Source organism: Mastomys coucha, unplaced genomic scaffold (genome assembly GCF_008632895.1).
Source record: "Mastomys coucha isolate ucsf_1 unplaced genomic scaffold, UCSF_Mcou_1 pScaffold21, whole genome shotgun sequence".
NCBI lineage: Eukaryota > Metazoa > Chordata > Mammalia > Rodentia > Muridae > Mastomys > Mastomys coucha.
Genome location: NW_022196904.1, coordinates 178639446 through 178664427, shown reverse-complemented (window position 1 = coordinate 178664427; position 24982 = coordinate 178639446). Strand labels below are relative to the sequence as shown.

The 24982-nt window shown below is 49.5% G+C and overlaps 1 protein-coding gene across 4 annotated transcripts in view; it reads left to right on the top strand.

Moving 5' to 3' along the window:
• The window catches only part of Sh3pxd2a (SH3 and PX domains 2A), a 210116-nt gene that overhangs the window by 32558 nt on the left and 152576 nt on the right, over window positions 1–24982 (top strand). For 3 of the 4 annotated variants that reach the window (XM_031390612.1, XM_031390609.1, XM_031390611.1), the window contains exon 2: window positions 10668–10748. In XM_031390612.1, the coding sequence (XP_031246472.1) occupies window positions 10668–10748 (81 nt within the window). Of the gene's footprint in view, window positions 1–10667; window positions 10749–18621; window positions 18725–24982 lie in introns of those variants that run through there. The other variant, XM_031390613.1, reaches the window with a different exon arrangement.

Genomic DNA, 24982 nt, shown 5'->3' with positions numbered 1-24982 from the left:
GAGCCAGGAGGGGCTGATTCTCACCCCTCGTCACTGATAGAGGCCCCAGGATGCTGGGTGTCCAATGGAAACTCGGACACAGCCACAGCCCAGAGTGGAGGCATGTGATTCCGCTTGTCCCTTCTCTGTTGGAGCCGATGAGTCCCAAGCCTGTAAACAGGACTCCTCCGGAAGTCTAAGCCGAGACTCCCTGTCATAGACATTGAGAAGACGAAGCTGAACTCTATAGGACACATTCGTCGACAGTGGTGTTTCCCAGTTAGAGAGATGCCTGGCTGCTTTCTTTTCTTCCCAGCTAGTCTTTGGGGTTTGGTTTGCTTTAATGATTCCCAACTCTCACTCACAGTAGACCCACCTGGGAGCTTTTTAAAGCCCCCAAGCCATTCCCACCTTCCAAGGCTCTAGTTTAACTGGCCTGAGTGTTTTAAAGGACCCATTGATGACTCTGCGTAGCCAGGGCTACAGACCTTAGTTTCAGGATCACAGGACTGAACTTGGGACTTCCCACTGCCCTATAGGAGGGAACAGGGGTTCATGATGCCAGCACAGCCTCCAGAACCAGAGCCAGGAGACAGGCTCAGGGGGCACACGTGCTTTCCAAGATCGAAATCTCATGGTAAATTACGAACGCCAGACACTTTCAAGCAAAAGGAAATACGGAAATGTTCAAAGTAGAAAGTGAGACCATGCCTGTCTCTCCTCTGAGAACTCTCCTCTCAGATAAGCAGGTCTCAGAGAGGAGCACAGGGCCCGGGACACACACTGCAGATCAACGTGGCTGTGTGCTGGAGGCACTGCTTTGTCATCTTGCTCTTCCTTTTCTCAGCATGCTATAAAAGAGGGCAGCTTACCATCAGCAGGGATGTATATCTTTTGAACTCAGTGAACATTGAGTATTCCTTATTTTTTGCAGCAGAGAATTTTTTGCATACATATACCAACTCTCTCCCTTTCCCTCCTCTCTCTCTCTCCCTTCCCTTTCTCTCTCTCTTTCTCTGTCTCTGTCTCTCTCTGTCTCTGTCTCTCTCTGTCTCTCTGTCTCTGTCTCTGTCTGTCTCTGTCTGTCTCTGTCTATCTCTGTCTCTGTCTCTCTCAGCGGTCCAGTTGCTAGGTGCAAGAACTTGTAAGATTAAGGATAGGAATCACCAGAAAGCTTTCCAAAGAGCTTGTTCCAGGCCATACATACCAGCAGCCAGTTTCCCGATGCCAGCCACTTGCCTGCCTGCGTCACCGGTGAAGCTTTGCTGAGCACAGCAGAGAGGAAGGTGTGCGTGTGTCAGCTGTGGGGGAAGTGGAGAGGTCACTAGCCTGAAGGCTGTGTGTAAAGGAGCAGCTGGCTTCTGCCCTTCCCGGGCGGGCTGCTGCTCTGCACAGGAAGCGGAACCTAGCTGTGCTTGTTAACCTTTGCCTGGCTCCGAGGTATGACAAAGGCACAGGCGCCCTGGCAGGATGTGTATGTTGAGGGCTCTGGGCCAGGGCTGGGCGTTGATTAGGGGCTGAGCGTGGAGCCAGAAGTTCCCTTCCCAACTCTTGCTAGCTGCTGAGTGGTGGCCATGCCCATCGGAACCCTGGCATGTAATGCTTTTGATGTTTCCGGAGCCCCGGCTCCTTGTAGTTGAAGTGCGTCTAGCAGATATGTCTGACATGATAGCTGCGAATGGGGCCTGACACAAAAATTCAGCTTTACTTTGTTTTACTTTCTTGTATGCTTGCTTAAAACATGAGATTTGGGCTGGGCAGTGGTGGCATGTGCCTTTAGTCCCAGGATTTGGGAGGCAGAGGCAGGCAGATTTCTGAGTTCGAGGCCCGCCTGGTCTACAGAGTGAGTTCCAGGACAGCCAGGGCTACACAGAGAAACCCTGTCTCGAAAAAGAAACAAACAAAAAAACCAAAAAACAGGAGATTTGTGTGTTAGTGTGTGTGTGTATGTGTGTGTGTGCATGCGTGCACACATGTGTATGAGAGTGTGCGTGTGTATATTCTTGTGTGTGTGCATATGTGTGTGCATGAGTGCACACGTGCATGAGAGTGCATGTGTGTATATTCTTGTGTGTGTACATATGTGTGTGCATGAGTGCACACGTGTATGAGAGTGCATGTGTGTATATTCTTGTGTGTGTACATATGTGTGTGCATGAGTGCACATGTGTATGAGAGTGCATGTATGTATATTCTTGTGTGTGCATGTGCGTTCATGTGTGTGTGTGTTAGAGTGTGTGCATCTGTGTACCTATGTGTGTGTTCGTGTGTATGTGTGTGTGCATATACTCATGCATGTTTCTGTGTGTGTGTGTTCATGTGTGTTTTTTAACTAGCTTGCATAGATCTCATGTGTGATCTTTGTTGATGACAGTTGCGTAACCATGTCAAAAGCTCAGATGCACCAAATATAGTTTTTTACCTCAGATCCATCATAAAGTGAGCCTTGACCTCTCGAGTGCGCACAGTGTTCGCCATCCTCTCTGTACTACGATACCCTCTGACGGCTCCTGGGTTCTCTGTTGGGCACCTGCCACTTGAGAGTGACTCCGCTCCTTTTCTCTGACAGGCGGGTTTGCTTGGAAGAAGGAAAGCCAAGACTAAGCACATTCACTCCACTGCTCTGGACAACGTCCCCGTGGGACTCATGCCCAGAAACCTGGGAACCCAAGGTGTCCTTAGGATGCCCTAGAGAAAGAGTGAAATTCTTAGAGTACAAAAGACGGTGTCAGGCAGTCTGCCTCAAAACAGGGAAAAGAAGTCACAGGTGTGGAGAGTCTCCATGCACTGGGATCTCCACAGGGTCTCCATGACCTTCCCAGTGAAGGAGGAGCTAGAGCATAGAGGTCCCAGGGCAGGGCGCCCTACTCACCAGCGACATGCGCAGCCTTAGTCTGACTGGTTAATTGGTCGATTACTTACTCCAGGAAAGACCAATGGGCGGAGCCGCAGGCTGGACCACAGGGTCAGTCCTTGTGGCAGAGACACTGCTATGTCTCAGGCAAGCTGTGTTATTAAAGGAGGACAGGGTGCTTTTACCTGGAGGACGGCGAGTCAACCCATCACAGAGATTCTTAGACACAGGTGCTCACTGCAGCTCTGGTCACAGTAGCTAAGGTATAGAACCACCCTAGGGGTCCAACATAGAAGAGTGGGGTACACTAGGTTTCATATAATATGGAAATCTCACATACTCTTGAGCGTGTGTGGGGTGAGTGTGTGTGTGTGTGCACGTGAGAGAGAGAGACTTGAAAGTAGAAGGAAAAGTGCCTAGGAGGACTAACAGAAGGATATGGAGACATGGAGGAAGGAGTGTGCTCAAAATACAGTAAATATACTTGTGTGAAAAAATTTTAAAGTAACTATATAGGATTTTTTTAAGTCTTTTTTTTTTTTTTTCCTACACTGGAGATGTAGCCCAGTGGTGGGAATTGCCTAGCATGCATAAGGTCCTGGGTTCAATTCCCAGTACTGCAAAAGTAATAAGAAATGGATAAAAAGCTCTCTTTTTCCCCAGAGGGTGGTACTCGTGGGCTTTGAAGTAGTAGGTGGGTGTGGCTCTGCTTCTGGAGCCTTTCCTGGGCTTCTTCGGGATGGGATTCGCTGTGGCTGTGACACCTCATGGTCATTCACCCTGTGGTCACCCTGTAGGTGAGCATGTTGGAGTAGAGGGCTCCCTCTAAATCACCCAGAACAAATACCCAGCTAGAGGAGGCACTGGGATTTTACCAGGGCCACCTCGGAGGTCCTCAATGTTTTCATGCTAAGCTAAAAACTTTAGAGTTAGGAGTGTGGTTCATGTGGCAGTGTGTTTATTATATAGTGTGCACAAAGCCCTGAGCTTGATCCCCAGCATCATATAAACCAAGTATGTATACACATACACATACACACACACACACACACACACACACACACACACACACACACGCACAGTAAGGCATACTTGTGGTCTTAGCAATCAGGCAGTAGAGGCAAGAGGCTCAGTAGTTCATCATTGGCTATTATGAGTTTGAGGCCATATGGGTTAATAGACCCCTATTCCCAGCCTATCCATCTCCCCTTCCCCCAAATTGAGCCAAGTGACATGGGCCATTACTGGCAAGGTTTGGGATGGCAAAGACCCTTGTAGTGAATCAGAAGGATTGGTATTTTGATTCTTGCATGTTGAGAGTTTGGTTGTGGGGCTGGAGAACTCCCTCCAATATGTCTCTAGCCACACCTTGTTGCTACAAACCCTGCTACTTTCATTGGATGAACCAGTTGTCATCTCACGACCTAGTACACTGCAGGCCAGGAGAGGGCAAGACAGCTTCTGCTAATGGGGAGACCAGGGAGGGGGGATGGCTCACTCCTGTTAAACGGACTGATGCAACATGGGCCAAGCTCTTGGGTTGTGCTGCGCCAGCAATTAGCAAACAAGGGTGGATATAGTAGGTCAATGATGGTGGATCACAAGCTCTGAGCACTCCTGGACATGGACAGACTCATGGGGCCAATGGAACCGGGGTCAGATGGTGGTACTCTTGAGGGCTTCTTCTCTGGAACAATTAGTGGATGTGGATAGGGATTTTTAATAGCAGGACCATCACTTGAGAGTCTAGAAGACGATATCAGCCCAGGCTTTGGCATAGCCACCTGCATTGGGAATAGTACTCCTGAAGCCCTCTGCCCAAGGGAGAATTTAGAGCAGCAGCCTGGCTGGACTGGAGATTTACAAGCCACTCTCTCTCCCAACCCTCCAAGGCAGAGCTACGAATAGGGGGCATTTAGAATGAGAAGGTAGATCTTAATGTTCTTTTAGATGGACATCAACTTCCTGGGGAAGAACTTACCATGGGCCTTAACTCAACAAGAAGCTTGTGTAATAGCCCTAGCCCCTTTTATTGGGTTCTGGATCATGTTCGTTCTGGTTTAACCCAGATCGGTAGGTCTCTCTTCATCCCCAGATTCGAGAAGATCCGAAGTCATTCTGTGACTTCCCAGGCTCTGAAACGGTAGTAGACCACTCCCGGCGCAGTGTACCCCTCTGTCTATTGTTTGGCTACAGTCCCAAGGTGGAGCCTGTAGTTTGTAGACTATAATGTAGATTAGATTTCTTCCCTACTTGGTCCCTTGACTGGGCAACCATCCGGTAGTGAACACGCCTTGCCCAGCTATGGCCCTGGTCCTAGCCACCTGATGCCAGAGCCATGTGTGAGCAAGCAGGTTGGAGAGCACTGCAGAGGAGTTTCCATTTGGCCTGGGGCCAGGTCTGCTGGGCAAGGGGCCAGGGAGAATAAGGCCTTCCTCAGCCAACCGCAGCCACGATGGCTACCACATAGGGGTGCCCCTTTCCCTCCACACTTCTAGCTTCTCTTCTCCTGCTTTCTGTGGCAAAAGCAGCAACAGACATTAGTATTTCTGACGAAGCCCAAGCCAGGCTGGGTCCTTCGAGGCATGGTTGGGCCCATCTTTGCAGTCATTCATTGGGTCCATCCCAGAACCCATCCTGGATGCCCCTCCAGAGACTGGGCTCCTTTCTCAATACTCTGGAGCTGACCTGCAAGTGATTTGCATCCAGGTCATGCAAGTTAACTGACCTACACCAAGTTCAAAGGAGTTTGGTTCCTAGAGGGCAGCAGAACCCACTGCGCAGACAAGGTCAGAGAGCTCAGATACGGTCAGGCCGTGTGGATTCAGCAGATAGCATGGCTTCGGAATGGGAGGCTGCCTGATGAGGTGCTGGGCTGATTGTCCATATGTGGTGTCCCCTGCTGGGGGTTCTTGTTCTTTCGACATGTGCTGCAGAGAAACATGATAGTCTGGCTAGCCCACAGGAAGCTGGACATGGCGACTGGTCTCTAAGGAGGCCTCCTAGTTGCCTACCATCTGCCTGAAGTGACTAGAGACCTTGAAATGGAATCCGTGCATTTTTAAAATCCAGAAGAAAGGGAAACTCCACACAGGAAACATAAACCCAAGTAACTGTGTTTGGAATCGGGGCGTTTAATTGAAGCCCAGCTGCTGGGTAATGTTATCTGGCAGCTTCTGAAGCCAGAGCGGGGTTTATCTGTAGGGGTAAACAGAGCTGGCTTTCTCCAGTGACCTCTGCCCTCTCCACCTCCCACACCTGCTCTTTCTCCACCATCTATCTGTAAAGCAGGGCCAGCCAGAGCATCTTTAAGAAGCCCTGGTGTTGGGGTGAGGGGTGAGAGTGAGCTGGAGTGAGGCTGGAATTCTGTGTGCCCATCACTCATCTGGAGTGATAATCAAGGCTATCTAAGGTTGGGAAGAAAACAGAATAGAGCAAACGTCCTGTCAGCTAGAGTCTGGAGCCGTCTTCAGATCTCTGGTCTTATCTGCTGGAGGAGCTGTCTGCTTCCCAGGCTACCGGCAGACCTATGGCATGTCCCAGAAGTTTGGGAAAACCTGGGGAGGTCTCACAGTCAATGAAGTGGGTGCTGGGAGTGAGCTCCAGCTGGGGCTGGCTCCAGAATTCTCTCCTCACTTGGCCATCCGACACTCGACAAGTCACTGCCTCGAGCCCTAGATTCCACCTCTGCCAAAAAAGCGACCTCTTACCATGTGCCCTGTAACAACTAGCAGGCCTCCCTGTACCTCCCACCTAGCAGGTTCCCTGCATCTCCTGACCAGGACTGCCTTCGTCTGGTCTGTCCAGCAGCCAGGCCGGGAGCCTGTGATTTATTCTCCCTGGGAGGTGAAAGGGAAGCCTGTAATTACCACATAGGAAGGAGCATGGGTGTTAAGCCACAGTTAAGCCCTTCCCCAGCTCTGCTTCTGCCCTGGAGAATGGCCGAGTTTAATGACCTGCAGGCAAGTCCATGCTGTTCTTTCAATCTCTCCCAGTGGGCTTGGCCGCTTGGGGACACCAGGCAGCACCTGGTCCCTGTGGAGCAGCCCGAAGCAAGGAGACATTCAGGTGGGAGTGGGGGAGGGGAGGGTGATTAAGACCCTGATCTGCTGTGTCTGAGGGGTGGCCAGCTTCTGCTGCCTACCTGAACCGATCTCTATCTGATCCCCAAGTTCTATCTCTGGTTGTTGATGGGCTCTCAGTGTGGTTTCGACTCTTCCCCATTCCTCTAGGCCAGCCGTTCTCAACCTTCCTAATGCTGTGACCCTTTAAGTCCCTCATGTGGTGACCCCAACCATGTTATTTTCATTGCTACTTCATAACTATGATTTCGCTCCTGTTAAGAATCGTAATGTAAATCTCTGTGTTTTCCAAGGGTCTTAGGTGACCCCTGTGAAAGTGTCATTGGACCCACAGGCTGAGAGCAGTGCCCTTGGCCCTTTCCTGCCCAGATGTATCCAGACTTCTCTGAGCTGAATGAAGCTTTAATTTAAAAGAGGTTTAGTTCCTATCAAGTCATTTGTTTTAAATATCTACAGACCTAAGTTTACATATAGAGAACTAGGCTCTGAGGCTGCCGAAAAGTATTTTATTCTCTCCAAAATTAAAGTTTAATTAGCACTATAGGAGAAGGAGGACCTTTAAATAGGGCACAGCCTTCCTGAATGGATTGATGTCCTTGTCCTGGAGCTGGCTTCATGGCAAAAGGATGAGTTCCCTTTTCCTCTTTCTGCCTCTTGAACTCACCCCTCCCTCTCGAGCCCAAGACGACACTCCACAGCCGCCAGCACCATCCTCCTGGGCTTTCCAGCCTCCAGAACCATATCAGCTTTTAGTGTTTATAATCTGTCCTACCTCAGGCAATGGTAGAAAACTAAATTCCCAGTATGTTGAAGACATGGGGAAAGACTCAGATTGGTTCATGTCTTCTACTGTGTAGTTTATTAGCTATGTGACTTCACTTAGCATCTCTGCACCTCTCCTTCCTCCTACACCGTACTGGGATAATCACTGAGAGGATTAAATGAGCTAATATGTGCCAACACTTTATACCATACCTGCATATAGTAACATAGTTATACCATAATGGCATATAGTAACATAGTTATACCATAGTGGCATATTGCAACTTAGTTATGCCATAGTGGCATATAGCTACTTAGTTATACCATAGTGGCATATAGCTACTTAGTTATACCATAGTGGCATATAGCTACTTAGTTATACCATAGTGGCATATAGTAACATAGTTTTACCATAGTGGCTTATAGCAACTTAGTTATCTAAACATGTGTTATCATTTGCATATCTAAATGGTTCTGTAATTTATTGTATGAGATAATGTTTGCATAAAGCATACACCAGTGCACGTGCACACACACCTCTCTGCCTGTGTGTCTGCACATATTTATGTGCATTGTTTTCTCACACAGGGTCTCATGCAGCTGAGGTTTGTCTTGAATTCACTTTATAGCTGAGGATGACCTTGAACTCTTGATTTTCCTGCCTCCACCTCCCAAATATTTGAATTATAGGTGCCCACCACCGTGCCTGGCTTTTAAAAAGATTATTTATTATTTTCACTGCTGAGACTAGAGCCCAAGGCATTAAATATGCTGGACAAATGTGCTATCACTAATATATATATATTCAACTCACATTTAGTACAATAAGCCAGTAGTTTAATCTGAGCTCATGTGGGCAGTGCTGGCTTTTAGCTTAATGTTTTTTCCTTATCAGGACCTCTACTCATTAGTATTCCATCTCTAGGTGGTGATATCTACCTAGAGATATCTAGGTGATATCTAATTTCCTGGCTTCAGGACCCTCTCCTTGGTTGTCTTTCAGAGTATTCTCCACACCGTGAAGCTAACTGTACTAGTTACTTTTCTATTGCTGTGATAAGCCACCATGACCAAGGCACCTTATAAAAGAAAACATTTAATTGGTCATACAGTTCCAGAAAGTTGGGGTCTACAGTGGTGAAGCAAATGTATATAGCCAGAGTGGCTGCTGGGAGATCACGGCTTCCTTCACAACCACAAGGCAGAGAGTGAGACACTGGGAATGCTGTGTGTGCGTGTGCGCGTGCGTGCGTGCGTGCGTGCATGCGTGCGTGCGTGCGTGTGAGAGAGAGAGAGAGAGAGAGAGTCACACACCTCCTCCCACAAAGTCACACCCCTACTCCTTCCCAAACAGTTCCACCACCTGGGGACCAGAGCATTCAAACATGAGCCTCTGGGGTCCATTCTCATTGGAACCACCACATTGACTCTGTGACTTAGCATTGAAGAAGAGGAACAGGGATCTTTCACCAAGCAGCAGGCCTCCTCCACACTTCTGTGTGCTAGCTCTGCTCTCTCCAACGGGAAAGTTGCGCCAGTCTGTCCACAGTGCCTAATTGAGTCTCTTTGCTGAAGTTTCTCCTCCACGTAGCCCAGGCCCTGGCTTCTCTGACTATGAGGTTCTCACTAGCAGAACCCCACAGACCCGTGGTGTCAGAATTGTTCACAGGTGGCCTTGGAACCTGAATTCCTACAGTGCAGGAGTTGGACTTGCAGATATGGGAGTCTTTGCTGGGGAAGCTTTCCATCTCCCCAGAGGCCACCTCTCTTGTGTCCCATCTGTGCCAGGGAGGTCAGCAGAACAGCCCCATGGCTGTGTGTGCAGTCTTCAGAAGTTTACACTTCTTCCAGCGGTGTAGAACTGGAACGAGAAGCTTTCTCTCCTTTCCCAGAGACCTCCTGAGTGGCCTTCCATGGTGTCCTGAGCTGCAGCTCTATGTAGTTTACCAGGGGACAGACTTGGTGCACGTGCCTTGTAAGGCACCCAAGGAAAAGCTTGTAGATCTGCCATGTGTGCACGCCATCTCTCCTGTGAAGTTGCTTCTTACGGCCAGATCTGCCGGCATCCTAGGTCAGGGTTCCAACTCTCTCTGTGTGCATGCTCTGTGAAGGGCAGTGAGCCTGGTTGTCAGGAGGCTGGCTGTCCAGAGGCCAAGTTGAGCCAAACATCTCTGGTCTGCCCAGGTCTGCCCAGGTGGAATTTTAAAGTATGAGGCTCATGGACCTGCAATTTGGGAAGAGCCTTCATAGACTCTCATTCACTCTGAAGTATGAGGAGAAATGGAAATCAGCTTTTTTTTTTTTTTAAAGATTTATTTATTATATGTAAGTACACTGTAGCTGTCTTCAGACACCCCAGAAGAGGGCGTCAGATCTTGTTACAGATGGTTGTGAGCCACCATGTGGTTGCTGGGATTTGAACTCAGGACCTTTGGAAGAGCAGTCAGTGCTCTTAACCACTGAGCCATTCTCTCCAGCCCGGAAATCAGCTTTTTAAAAAAACTGTGATGACCTCAATTTTATGTTTATTATCCACAAATGACATTTAACCCCTCTTATTTTATTTTATTTTATTTTTAAAGATTTATTTATTGTTATATGTAAGTACACTGTAGCTGTCTTCAGACACACCAGAAGAGGCCTTCAGATCTCATTACGGATAGTTGTGAGCCACCATGTGGTTGTGGGATTTGAACTCAGGACCTACGGAAGAGCAGTCAGTGCTCTTTCCCGCCGAGCCATCTCACCAGCCACCCCCCCCCCTTTATTTTAAATCTTCATTATCATCTCAGTGAATGCTTCTTCAGGTGTGTGGAGTGTGTGTGTGTATTGACATTCATTGTAGAGTCCACGTGTTTCCTGACAGTGAGCCAGGCGCTGGTGACAAGTGAGAGGAAAATGGTCTTGACCATGACACTCCTGCAGTAATATTAAACAGTGCCTGCAGCCCAGTCCTGGTCACCCACTCACCTGCTCCTCTTTTCCCACAGGTATACATTATCAACGTGACCTGGTCCGACTCCACCTCTCAGACTATCTACCGGAGGTATAGCAAGTTCTTTGACCTGCAGGTGAGTTAACAAGAGCCAGCTAGTGGCTTGAGTCTCCGATGGGCTCCTCGTTTGTGTCCGCATCCCACTGGAAGGCCCTGGACAGAGCTGAGGGCCAGAATCCAGTCTGGCACAGAGGGGCAGATGTGGGGATCCATACCAAGCAGCCAGACTTGTTACTGCCTTGACTGCTGCGTGCAGACACTTGAGGCTTTGTCGCTTTCCACCATGGCCCTGCACAGTCCTGCGTTGTCATCCTCCCTTGGCCTTGGGGTGGAAACCATGGGGAGGCAAGAAGGCAGTTGTGGGTGCTGTGTGCCTGAGCAGACATATCTATAAACATCCATGATGAGACACAAGCCACCACATCATTGCTAGTGAAGAAAAGCAAACACACAGAGAAGGCCAAAACTAAATAAGCAATTTATAGAACTACATGCTGGGCATACCACCGGGTCTGCCTTCTACCCAAACAAGGAGCTTGCCACCCACTTTGTACATTTGGATGGTAAATGTGTGTCTCTAACTCACATAGGCAAGTCTCTTCAGCAAGATGGTAGTATACAGCCACACTGAACCATTAAATGCACCCGTTTGATGCACGCTGATTCGTTTTAGGGTCTTTGGTGACAGATGAGTATTTTATGCCCACACTGGGCTTAGACAATAATATTTGAGAAGTTCATGCAGTTGACCAGATGGCGAGAACCACACCGGGGTGGTAGGGCTTCTGCAAAGCCCAAACTAGGATCAGCTGTCCCTGTCTAGTCTCTGCGTCTCTCCGGGACCGTTGTTGGCCCTTGTTAATCCACACACTGATGAGCTGAGCTGCCGGAGCTCTTGAATTTTATATGTGGCTCCCAACATCATAGACACTGACTGTCTCCTTTTCCAAGACTCTCCTCTTTGATTAATCCAGAGGAAGGCTTTGCTCAGGTACCGTCTTTGACCCAGTAAGAATGCTCAGCGGTAGAGAGGGTCCTGGAGTGTAGACATGAGCCCAGGCAGGATGAATAGGGGTGTCACCCTTGTGCGCTGGAAGCAAGTAGTGGAGTACTATTGTGAATGGGCTACACCCTTCTATCTGGGGGGGTGGGGGGAAGCAAGCCGGGAGAGTAGAGATTCTTCTGAGAATGTGAGTGTGATTTAGAGCCATGAAGACACAAAGAAGAGACCGTTGTTCCTAGCCCTCACAGCCAGCAGCCAGTCCTTCCCTTCAGCCCCTTAGCAGTGGGCCGTCTTGAAGAGGGAGATGCAGGCCTGTGTGTTTGTGCATCAGTGCCTGCTTCGATCTCATGATGCTTATCACTGTGAGACACACCTTTTAAAGCCCCTTTCCCAGATTCTACAACACGGGGTTGAACTTGTCACTGCATGTGGGAATAGGCTCACTCATGACTCCTGCCTGCTGCCTCTTCCCCTCTCAGCCCTGCCCAGGCTCCTTAGGTCTTTCCAGGATAAACTGGTGGGCTTTGCCTGCACCCCATCAATGAGTACAGTGTGTGGGGACAGGAAATGATAATGCAGTTCGGCAGAGTCTGGACCCTGAAAGGCCTCATTGATCAGCTGGAAGGAGCCTGGGGAAACTTCCAAATCAGAATTTCTATTCTGGTCCCACCCCCTCCCAAGTTATAGAATCACACAAGAAAGGAAAGCTGCCCTCCGCCCCCCACCCCTGCCCGAGGACTCACTCTCTCCTGTCGCTGTCGGAAGGGACACAGGCATGGCGCAGCTGTCATGTGTTGACCCTGGCCCTGGAATGACTACACTTGTGGTCAGGCTTGTCTGAGTGGCTTATCCTCTGTCCCTATGCATACAGGTTCTATATCTACAGGCTCAGTTACTTTCAGATCAAAGAAATTTATTTATTTGTGGTGAGGTGTGTGTATGCCACATGTAGAGGACAACCTAAGGGGATTAGTTTTCTATGCCCACTATGTGGGTCCCAGGGATCGAAATCAAGTCATCAGGCTTGGCAGCCATCTCTCCGGCCCCAAAGGTACTTTTAAGTCAAGCATGACGACACATATTTATGAACCCAGCACTGTGAGGTAGAGGCAGGAAGATAAGGAGTTCAAGGCCATCCTCAGCTACATAGTTAGAGGTCAGCCTGGGCTACTTGAGACCCCCTTTTCATTTTTGGGCATCCACTCATATACTCATGCCCAATGGCTTTCTCAGTCACGGGGTTGGCTGACCTGACAAGACGACTCAGCAGGCAAAAGGTGAACTCCATGCTTGACGGCTTGGTTCTGTCTCCGGCAGCCATCAACCATCAACTTGGAACAGCTGCCCCCAGAGCCCCTCCAAAAGCCATGTTAGATTCCAGAGAGGGATCTACCACACAGGTGGCTGATCAGGTTATGGTGTTGTGCCCAACCTTGTTTGGTTATAAGGGGTCTGCTTGGAGATGCCCTTAAGTTAAGCAGGGGGCAGGCAAGCGGACATACATGCCCCTTTAAGTCAACCTCTGTTTCCCATATCTCCCTCATCACCTAGCCCCACCAAAGTAGGACAGGACAGGGAGGCTCCCGGGCCCTGCCTTCCTTGGTGACTGTTTCACAACCTGGCCCGCCAGCCACAGAGCTGCAGTAATTTCTCTGCAAACATTGGCTCATGTGCTGTTGGCCCCTAAGAGGGACCCCTGGCAGTGAGTGCAACTGAGTCAATATTTGATCAGAGCCGGGAAAGGCCCTCAGTCTTCCCCAGAGCACTTGGAAGGCGAGTGGGAGCACTCGAGAGCCGCTGGGGGCTACTTATTTACTCCAAGGGCTTCAGCTGTGTGGAAGAGCTTTTCTCTCTCTTCCTTATTCGTCTCTCCTGCACTCTCCACCCACGCACGCACGCACGCACGCACGCACGCACGCACGCACGCACGCACGCACGCAACGTGGCCACACTTAGTTCCCAGCTCTTGAATAGCCTGGTTAATGATGGCTGAACAAAGCTATAATCCCTGAACCATTAATATTCAGCCCTGGAATGATGTGCTGGGGTGTATGCGGATTCCCTCACTGGATTTTTAGAATTGGAAGAGTTCTTTTCTGTAAGGTGTATGTGAGTGTGTATCTGTGAAGGTACTGTGTGTATGTGGGGTATGCAGACATACACACATGTGTTCAAGTGTGCAGAGGGTACAGGAAGACCTTGGGTGTGAGCCATCTTGTGCTATCATTCCTGAAAGACAAGTCTTTCGATGAGACTGGAGCTGGATTGGCAGCTCATCTCTGCTCCCCATTCCCACCCTGCCCCAAGCTCTGGGCTTGCAACTCAGGCGGCCATACTCAACCTTTTACATGAATTCTTGGATCCAAACTCAGGTACTCAGTGCTTGTAGGAAAAGCACTGACTGTTACCCTTTGAGCCATTTCTGCACTGAAGGTCCAGAGCTACAGTTGTTTTTATTCTAAGGCCTTTGCTTTCTAGGTAAAAAGCTACTAAGTTTTCTATTCATGGAAAATGTTCTGTGAGTCTATATTTGTGTATGAATATGTGTATGTGTATGTATGTATGTATGTATGTATGTATGTGTGTATGTATGTATGTAAGTATGTGTGTATGTATATGTATATGTATGTGTGTATATATGCATGTATGTATGTGTATATGTATTGTGCGTGTCTATGTACATGTATATGTATGTATGTATATGTGTATTATGTGTGTATGTATATATGTGTATGTATATGTATGTGTGTATGTATGTATGTGTGTATGTATGTATGTAAGTATGTGTGTATGTAAGTATGTGTGTATGTATATGCATGTGTATGTGTGCGTATATATGTATATATGTGTATGTATATGTATGTATGTATATGTGTATTATGTGTGTATGTATATATGTGTATGTATATGTATGTGTGTATATGTATGTGTGTATGTATGTGTATGAATGCACATGTGTGTGCAGGCCAAAGGCTGGCACTGAGTATCTTCCTCTTCATCTTGTTTATTTTGAGACAAGGTCTCTAACTGAACCTGGGTCTTGATGATTCTGCACTATTGGTTGGCCAATAGAGTAGAACACTGAGTCTAGATGAAAGGTAGTCATGCGTGTGTATGTGCATATGTTTGTCTATATGTCTGTGTGTCTGTTTATGTGTCTGTGTAGGTCAGAAGACCAACACTTGGAACTCAGTTCTCTCTTTGTCTCCTATGGATTCCAGGGTCCTAGCTCAGGTTGTCATGCTGGCCTGGTGCCTGCTAAAGGATCTTACCCACTGATATATAACTATTTTTAAAAGTTCTAGAAGGATGTACTCCAGATTGGTGACCATTACTTCTGGATGGGTATTAGGGACATCAATGGGAGAGAGACTTAGTCAAATGGGGAACTTCAAGCACATCTGTGAAAAACAGAATAATAATTAAAGAGAAATCTGGGAGAGGTAGGAAAGTGGGAAATCTACAATAAAAAAATGTCACTTGCAGTTGTTACAGTAATGGAAAACAATAGGGGTGGTAAAATTATATCATGAATGCATCTTAGAAAGACAGTGAAAGTAATAATTTAAGTTATCTTACCTCATTTTTCCTGGACCTTCATTCTAGCTCATTGCTGTGGAATGTAAGTAGTTAGATCTCATTATAACTAACCCCAAGGACCTATCCAAATTAACTTGTCAAACTGGAATCTTGTATTCAGATATTACTTAAAACCCATGAGCCAAGTATTAGAAGAGGCAGCCCGTTGACAGCAGTGCTCTGGTCCTGATGAAGTGGTGATGAGCCAGGTAGGGTCACAGTGGTTAGGAGCCGGATAGGGGCTCCGGTGAGGAGCATCCAGGACTGAGATGGCCGGGTTCCAAAACCCAAGCTCCAGCAAGCCTTACCAATTGATGACAAACCCTTGGATGAGCTCTTTAACCTCTCTGTGCCCCTGTTTTCTTATCTAAAAGTGAAGTCATTCTAAAGACCCGTCCCCCAGGATAATAGAAAGGATGAAATGACAGAGTCCATGTAAAGAAAGCCATTAGGAAAGGGAGGCAGAAGCTTCATGAGCTCAGAAACTTCACTCTAAGAGGAAGTAGCCGGGGATCCCCACCCTGACACAGGCTCCTTCCTGTGCCCCTAATGCAGACTTCACTTTGGCCAGATAACTTGTGGTCTGCTCTTCCCTGAAGACGCAGATGGCAGTGTGAGGATTGCCCTTAGAGAAACAAACACTTTTCATCTCCACAGTTTAATTACCGACTGCTTCCTCCCTGTTAGGAGGACACTGGGGTTTGTGTTTTGGTTTGTTTTTGTTTTTTGTTTTTGTTTTTTAAGCAGTTGTTGGTCTACAGTTTTTCCTTACCCTTGTTGTTGATAGAACATGGAAGGATTCCAAAGAAGCTCTAGAGGACTCCATTGGTCCCTGGTAATTCCCTTCCCACTGGGAACTGGCTTCAGTTCCTTTCCTATGCCTCTGGGACTCTAAGTGAACTCCAGCCGATCTCTTTCCCCTGGCAGGTTCTGCCTGAGGGAGGGCATGCCAGGGCAGGGGGATGACTGTGGAGGGATCAGAGGTGTGGCCCTGGGAGAAATGGTCCAGGAGGTCAGCTCAGGGTGGGAAAGCTGGCTGCTAACTTTTCACTTTTGAGTTACCTTGTAGTTGGTTCTACCAGAGGTCTTTAGAACTGGGGAGCTGAGTCCCCGAGTCTCCCATCCCAGGTACATGAGGCTTGCTGGTTCCTGTGCAGGTCCTGAACCCTGTCCATTTAAGACAGCTGGGGCTTCTCAGATCCAGAGGGGCTCAGAACCTTCCTGTCTTAGAACACACAGAAAGGGTGGCGCAGGAAGGGACAATGTTGGAGCAGGTTCTCACACATCTGTGAGAAAAGGGAAATAAGAGCCAGATGTTGGCTGAGGCTTGAGAACTGTGTTTAGAGCCCTGCTCTCAGGAGAACATTCTAGCTAGGCTTTACGGATGGATGCTCTGAAGCAGCTGGAGTTGTGTGGCTGCCCCTGCATCTAGGCTCCTCCACAGAAGCCAATGAGCTCCTCTTAGGAGGCTGTGCACATTGGGTTCAGGCACCCACCTCTTGGATACAGGACCTAGCAGATGTCAGGGACAACTGCATGACCCCCGCCTCTGGTGTGCGCTAGGAAGTCTGAAGCCAGTTCTGCCTTCGTTGCTCCCTTGGCTCTTCCCTGGGGTCAGGCCGGACTTATTAACCCACGCTCAGGAAGTTCTTCTTAGACAGGAAAATCATAACAGCAGTTATGGTGTCTTTTGTCTTCTCATATCAGCACAGACTGCTCATTGGATCTAAACTTCTAGGGGACATCTTGTGAGTGAGGACACAGCAGAGGGGTGCTGCCTATACCCCAAGTCCTGCTGAGGTGCTGAGAAATGTGTCTCAGCTGGGGAGATTTTCTACATGTGAATATCACACTATGAAAGGTACAGATTGTCCATAAAACTGGTGTTAATATTCTCACAATGAAAAAAAAAAAAAAACCTGTTCACTGTGGAATGGGTAGAATTGGGTTTATAGTTAGAGGTCTTTAGAGACAACGAAAGGTGATTAGTGCCTAACATTCAAGTTACCTTGTCCTAACATGTCCACAACGGACAACATTCATTGATCCCACATTGTACCTTACCAAGTCTATGACAGACATTGTTAATTGATCATGAGTTTATATGCATCTCAGTCTCTAAAAGAACAAAGCCAGGTATCTTCAGGATGTTACTCCCGACCATTTAGCAAACAACCTTTGAGGTGGAGCTGACTGGCCACCTTCTCATCTGTCGCCATCCTCTTATTTGATGAATGAGCAAATTAGATCCCAAGTCTAATTTGGTGTTGTCCAAAAATCATAGCACCAGGGGCCTGGGGAGGTGGCCCAGTGGTCAAAGGGCTGGCTCTGCAAACCTGAAGGTCAGTGTTGGATACCTGGATACCCACATAAATGCCAACTAGTTGTGGCTGCTCTCCTGTAATTCCAGCAGAGATGGGATCACCAGAGCAAGCTGGCTAGCAAGACTAGCTATATCAGCCAGTCTTGTTTGTTTGTTTGTTTGTTTCAAGACAGGGTTTCTCTGTGTAGCCCTGGCTGTCCTGGAACTCACTCTGTAGACCAGGCTGGCTTTCGAACTCAGAAAGACGCCTGCCTCTGCCTCCCAAGTGCTGGGATTAAAGGCGTGCGCCCCTCACCGCCCCATATCAGCCAGTCTTGATTGACAGACCCTGCCTCACTGAATAAAATGGAAAAACTATTAGGAATGATCCATCCCCCAAATCATCCGCAGGTGTCCACGTGTGTCCACATCCACACATATTTGTACCTACACACATGTATAATATGTATTCGTACATGTTTTAAAAAATGGAAAACGTGAAAAAGAAAACAAACAAAACCTTCTCCGAATCATGGCACCAACAAGCCAGTAAGACTTGTGGTGCCCCGCCCCCTTTGCCCACCCTCTGTCCCCACCCTACCCCCAACCCTCACAGCTTCTAGTTCACTCCAGTTGGGATCTTTCTAATTTTGGTGAGGAGGGCAGGAACTCCTGATGCCTCATCATCGCGCTGAGACGTCTGCTAGTGGGGCTTTGGGTGACCACTCTCTTGACAGTACCACAAGCAGAACTCTTGGAGGCTTCTAGAAAGGTCGTCCCACGCAGTCTCTCCTTGGGCTGCCTGGCCCTCAGCCCACACCACCTCCCTCTTACTGAAGAACAAACCCAAGTTCCACCGGGGACCAAGTCTGCATGAGTCAGCCCACGCCACCTATGCCTGCTCGGAGCAGCACACCTTGTTTAGCTGGTGTAAGGTGCTGGGGTGTGTTTGGGTGTTGTGCTCAGGGAGGCCTTGGAATGCAGTTGCCGCCCCACGCACCTCCCTCCTTGGTCCCAGGCTATAAGGCCTGGCCTAGAAAATTCAGTTTGTCTTCACTGAGCCCCTGTGCACCCTCTTTGGAGGGAGGCTGGTGAAGAAGTGTGTGGGGAGAGGTGGCTCACTTCTCCAGGCTGGAGGATGAAGGGAAGGAAGCTCTTTGGTGGTCAGGTGAGTGAGTGTGTGTGTGTGTGTGTGTGTGTGTGTGTGTGTGTTGTTTGTGTGTGTGTGTGTGTTTGTGTGTGTGTGTGATCAGTTCATTCTTTTCCTGCCAGAGATAATTTCATGTCTGTCCTGGAACCTCCTGAGGACCTCAGAGGCAGGCTGACAGCCCTGGTTAAAGTGGGAGCATCAGCCAGTGGAAGATCCAAGTAGGACAGAGTTGCCTCGGTGAGGATGCTCAGTGTGGAGTACCCATATGGGCCTATGTGCCGTAGCATCCTATCCGTGCCGGGGCTCCCTGTTGGAGGCCCAGAGGTCTTAACATCCTGTTCTTACTAGCTCCAGGTAGGGCGGCGTTTGTTTTGCTTTTGACTCCGATGGAACTCTACGTAGGGGGCAGCTAGGATAAGGGATGACCACCTGAGTTGTGGGCCTCTAGGGGGAGAGTCGGCTCATCCCTCAGGGAGACTTGAGTGACATCAACCCTGCCTCAGCACCCAGCCTCCAGGGGCTGAGTGAGCCTCAGCCGCTCTCCAGCATCCCTGGCTCTGAGGGATGCTTGTTCAAGTGAGACTGTGGCAGGAGTTAGTTACTGAAGAATGAGCTGCTGCTGTTACAGCTAGAGTCAGGGAAAGGGATTCAGGGCCTGCCCCGTGAACCTCCTACTGTTGGATGACATCTGGCTCCCAAAGGGCTTGTAGGATTCCTGGTGACAAACTCCTGTTGTCCTGAGTTGGGTGATAGAAGCTTCACTTGGGTTTGGGCGTTGGCCCCACCTCTTTCTGCTGATCGACTCTAGGCCATTACTTCACCTCTACAACTCTGCACAATTGTATCTGCAATTGCTGGTTTTTGCAGAACCTGCCTCTGTGGCTGTGAAATATTTGAAAGGACAAAGCAGGGGAGATGGTCCTCACCGAGCCTGGAGCAGCCAGGGAGCATTACTATTATAGGACTGTGGATGTAGATTCTCTGGAGGAGAACGCAGGGGCTCCAGGTGACTGCGAGTGCCTGCCCACCTGGACTTAAGGAATGGTTTCCAGCTATAAAAGGGTATTGGGCATCTCTGCCGCCTAGATGAGCGAGCATTCCTGGGTTGGCTAGGGGACAGTTTTCAAGGCAGCCAGGGCTTGGCTCTGTCTGCTAATTAGGGCGCCTTCATCTGTTGCCTGGCAGAACAGAGTGGCCAGTTCAGCCTTGCTGGAATGCCGGAGGATGGGGGAAGTGGCTAGGCATGGGGGATGGGGGGGGGCATGTAGGCTAAATAGATGACATTCAGATTTACAAAATAAAATTGAAAGAAAGGAAAACTTAAACAGGAAGCATGTGGCTGGTGTCTGGGCTGGCCGGGAGATGCTTGCAGAGGTGGCTCTGTGTGTGACAAGCTGGCCATTCTTCCCACTGTGTCTCCCAAGGGCACCTCTGTGAAGGCCAGCCTGTCTCCCTCCCCAGTGAGACAGGCTTCTTTTGTCTTGGGTTTCCTAGTGCCTCACTTCTCAACTTGGAGCCATAGGAGGAGGACTCGCTACTGGAAGGGTGGAGAGAACCCTTGGTCATGTGCCCAGTGCCTGCTGGCCGTGCCCACTCCTTTCTCCATCGGGGCCGTTCAGTGAAGCTGCGACCAAGGCAGAGGCTCTGGGTACAGGCCACAGTTCTAAGAGACTTGTGCAGGAGGACTCAGATCTATACATCCCACCTATTGCATCATCAGTTTTTAGTGCATGCTGGGAAAGGATGGATGCCTTCAGAGGGCCCTTCTTTCTCTCCCGGGCGAGAATGACTGCTTCCTGCCATCTGTGGGCCATGCTATCTGTGTCTGGGCCCCTGTGAATGCAGTGAGCTAACAGTGACCTCTCCTACTTCTCCCTACTCTGTCCCGATGGAGTTACCTATCTGTTCCACTGACTAACATCTTCCCTGCTTCTCTAGGGTCATGCTTGTCCTATTGCTAATTTATTTATTTATTTATTTTTTAAATCAAAAATAGACATTTGCCCAGTAAATGGAGTGGCTCTTGCAGGGTCAAGCTGAACCCCAAATTTCCACAGCCGCCTGCATTAGGTGGCTTTAGGAGCAGGTTTTCAGGGTTTACCTGTGTCAGTGAGTGGAAGCTTTCTCTAGGCCCAGCTGCTGTTGTCACCTGGAGAGTGGGCAAGAGTGAACACCCGAGGGAACTTGCGGAAGACTATCTAGGTGCAAATCATTGTGTCTGGATCAGGCCAGAGAAGGGACAGCTGGGCTGTAGACTGGACTGGAGGCAGAGGGCGTGTCCAAGTGGATGTTGAAGTAGGTAACCCTTGTGAGTCATACTTGTGCATCTACGGTCCCATGCTCCTAAACCAGCTGTTACCTAAACCTTTCCCCACATCCTCCCCTTTCCCAGCCCTTCCTCCTCCTCTTCTTCCTCTTATCTCTTTTCCCCCTTCCTCTCAGTCCTTGCACTGTCTCTCACCCAGAGGAGCCTCTTGTTTCTCGAGGCCACAGCCTTCTTTCCAGGTCTCCTCAGCATTCTAGGAACATTCCCGTATTACAGTCAGCTTTCTTGATGGCAAATTTCTAGGGCTACATAGTGGTGAGACCCTGCTACAGAGCCCTGTCCCACCCCTGTAGAATATGCCAGTCCTCAGTGGGCCTCTCACCTAGAGCTGACACGAGTAACATTTTGCTGTGTTATTGAGAAGTGTCTGTAGATCGAGTATTAGATTGCCTTCCTCCTGCCTTGGGTGGAGAATGGCCTTGGGAGGCTCTGCCCAGCAGACAGACCATGGTGGGGAACAGTGCTGGGAAGTCCTACAGAGCAGACAGACCAGCAACTGGGACCAGGGGCGGGGCTGAGGATTGCAACCCTGAGAGGAGGCCAGACTCAGGGGCTCTTGGGGAACAGAAGAGCAGAAGCAGGCCTACCTGGGGCATGCTGGGAGGTGTCCAGGGCCCCCTACCATTGTGGCCACCAGAGTCTGGATCTCAGTCAGGCCTGCTGACAGGTGCCAGAGAGCTCACTGTCCCCATGATGATCTCCCTGTACTTCCTTTTCCTCCTGTTCCTCACTCTTGGTGGACAGGTACTCCTTCCTGCCTCTGTCAACCAGAAGGCAGGGCGGCTACTGGAGGGGTGACCTCTAGCTAGCCTGCGGGGTGGACTGGAAAGCACCCAGAGTTCAGGGACATTTTCCCAATGCCATTTCCTAGCTCCTTGGCAGAAGGACTTTTCCCTACAGGAAAGTCTCTGAGCTGGGCCCAGCTGGGCAGGCGGGTAGGCACAGCTCACTGCGTGGGCTGCTTTACAAGGCTTCCCTGGGCAGCTCCACCCAGCTTTTATTTTCTCTCTGGGATTTCTCTTTTCCCATCTGAGTTCCATTTTCCCCAAACTCCTCCCAACCCCCAGTGTAGGACAGACTGCAAGAAGCCCTTGCCTGAAGAAGATTCAAGAGGGAAATGACAGGAGACTCCTGTGGGCCAGAGATCAGCCTTAGTATACAGAGAAGTCACTAAATGCAGGGTCAGCACAACTTTGAAGCCATCAGACCAGCTTGTAGGAGCGCCTGAGGGATGGCAAGAGATTCAAGGCCAGTTGGGGACCACGAAGACCCAGGCATGCACCAAAGGCCCAGAAAACTGGCTCTTCCCCTCAGACCACCCACAGAAAACCATGCAGCTCTGACTGTGCCCTCCCAGCAGCTGAGACACCTCTTCGCCTCCCGGTCTCCACACTGCTCCTTCTCAGAGTGACAGAGGCTTTGTCGTACCATGGCCCTTCATACAACCATCCTGTGAGACCTGCTGTCTTTTCAGAATGAACTCTAAACTCCTGCCCCGACCCCAAGTGATCAGTTCATGTGCCATTTCTAGCTGATCCTTTTCCTTTACCGCCCCCAGCTCCTGCACATATGCACTAGAACACAAAGTCACACATACCACACACACACACACACACACACACACACACACACACACACAACCACTGCCCAGACACGGAACCCACCAGTACCTCAGAGCCTTCACCCCTGCCCCTGCTGTTCTCTGTCCTCCAACCCCCTTTCCCACATCTTTAACAGTGGGTCCCTGAGCACTCGGCACTCAGGCCTCGGGTCCTATAACTTGTCAGTGAGACCTCCTTTGACCACATCTGCCTACCTTGCCTTCAAATCACTTGTCTCAGCCTGTCATCCCATCAGCCATTGTTTACTCTGACTTTCCCCACAACACGTGAGCTTCAGGAGAACAAATAGCAACATAGCTTTTATTTTAATGTTTTACATCCTCTGGAACAGCGTCAGCTGGGAAATCCTTGTCAGAGACTTCAAGAGAGCCCTGTATGTGGGGTGTGCCAAGAGGGGCTGCACCTTCTTCCGGCTTCAAAGGCTGGTGTGTTCAGTTTCCACTCCTTCGGGCAGTTCTTGTCTACAGACTGCTATGGAGTCACTTGTTAAGATCTGATGGAATCCTTCGGGTAAAGAACATTAGGGCTCCTCAAGTTCTCAGAGTGTGGGCCCACCCGGGGCCGGTCTTCAGATTCAGGTTTAGGTGTGGCAGTGTGCAGGGTGATGTTGCACTTCCCAGGCTCTTAGCTGACATCTACTGCTGCTCTCAGGATCGCACCTTGAACAGTGACCAGGCCCCTGAAGGACCAATCCAAGCCTCTTTCTCCAATCTTTTTGTTTATTTGTTTGTGTGTTTTGTTCAAGTGTGCTCTTTGGGCAAGCTGATTGGTCGACGGTGGTGATAAGGAGGAAATTGGGTCTGGAGGACTAGAACATAAAGTCACACATGGCACACACACACACACACACACACACACACACACACATGCATGTATACACATGCATGCACATGCACGAGCACGCACACACACACACACACACACACACACACATGGCACACACACACACACACACACACGTGCATGTATACACATGCATGCACATGCACGAGCACACACACACACACACACAACCATTGCCCAGACACGGAGCCCACCAGTACCTCAGAGCCTTCACCCCAGGGAAGATGTGGAGTGCCTTGGAGAAGCGATACTCTTGAAATGTGGGCCACACATCAGGGATGTGGTGCCTGGCTGAGGAGGAAGGAGGTGGCCGGCCCCTCCCTCCAGTTCATCTTTGTGTCTCAGTGTACTTGGGACAGGCTTGTCAGATCAGGCTCCCCAGCTGTGGCTCATTCACATCTGGAGGCAGGGTGGGCAGGGGCTAGGAGAAGGATGGTTGGCCTGGTGTGGAGGGAGGTTCAGTACAGGCACCGGGCTGCCTGATTTGTGTGGATCCAGAACATTTCCAGGACGATTGTCTACATTTTGCAGTCTTTCAGCTTTCAATTTGGTTTGGGGGACCTTGATTAAACTCCCTGTATTGGGATAATCCAATTGCTGTCTAACAAACTTTCAATGGCTTAACATAAGAAACATTCATTTTCTGTTCATGTCCCAGAACAAAATAAGTCAGCAGAGGGTTCAGCTCCAGGGAGCTATCCGCAGACCCATCTTCCCGCTGGAAGTTACTAAGGAGAATGTGGGGAAATCCAGGGAGTTTGACTGGTTGTGCCTGGGGGAGGGGTGTGGATCTCACTCCTGTTCACATTCCACCAACCAGAACACAGTCACATGACTGTACTGCCAGCATGGGAGGTTGGGAAGTGTAGGTTAGATGTGTCCAGTTGTGTTTTGGCCACTGTGGTGGACTTTGGAACTTTCGATTCTGAGACACAGGCATCGACAGGTGGATGGGCGTGTGAACCGGTCTTGTGATAAGAGTGACGCTCCGAAAGTTTGCATGGCCACCCTGCAGAAGCCACCTGCAGATGGGGGGAAGGAGGGCTGTGGGGCAGTGTGCCGTGCTGGTGAGGACCTAAACAGCTGTGCAGTGCGGGACACGTGTGAGGCAGGACATACATGCCGGTGGTGCAGAGGTAGTGAACATGCTATGCTGGTGCCGCGTGGTTGCCGGAGCCCAAGGCTACAGCCTGCAGAGCTGCTGCTTACTTGGCACCATGATTACTGGGACCTTGGTGACATTTGTGTGGTTGTGAAATTTGTAATGGGAGGAAGGAGAGCGTTGGGGAGGTGGCCTCCTCAAGTTAGTAGTTCAGACAGTGGCCGGACCAGAACTTAAATGGCCTGTGTGTCCTTCACTGGACTCTCCTGTCCTTACAGACAGTAATAGTATCTGTGAGGAAGGCCTGACCTTATACTACAACCCCAGTGCTTCTGCTGCCTAGAAAACCAGCTTGGTTGGGGCTAACCCACATCCTCAGCTGC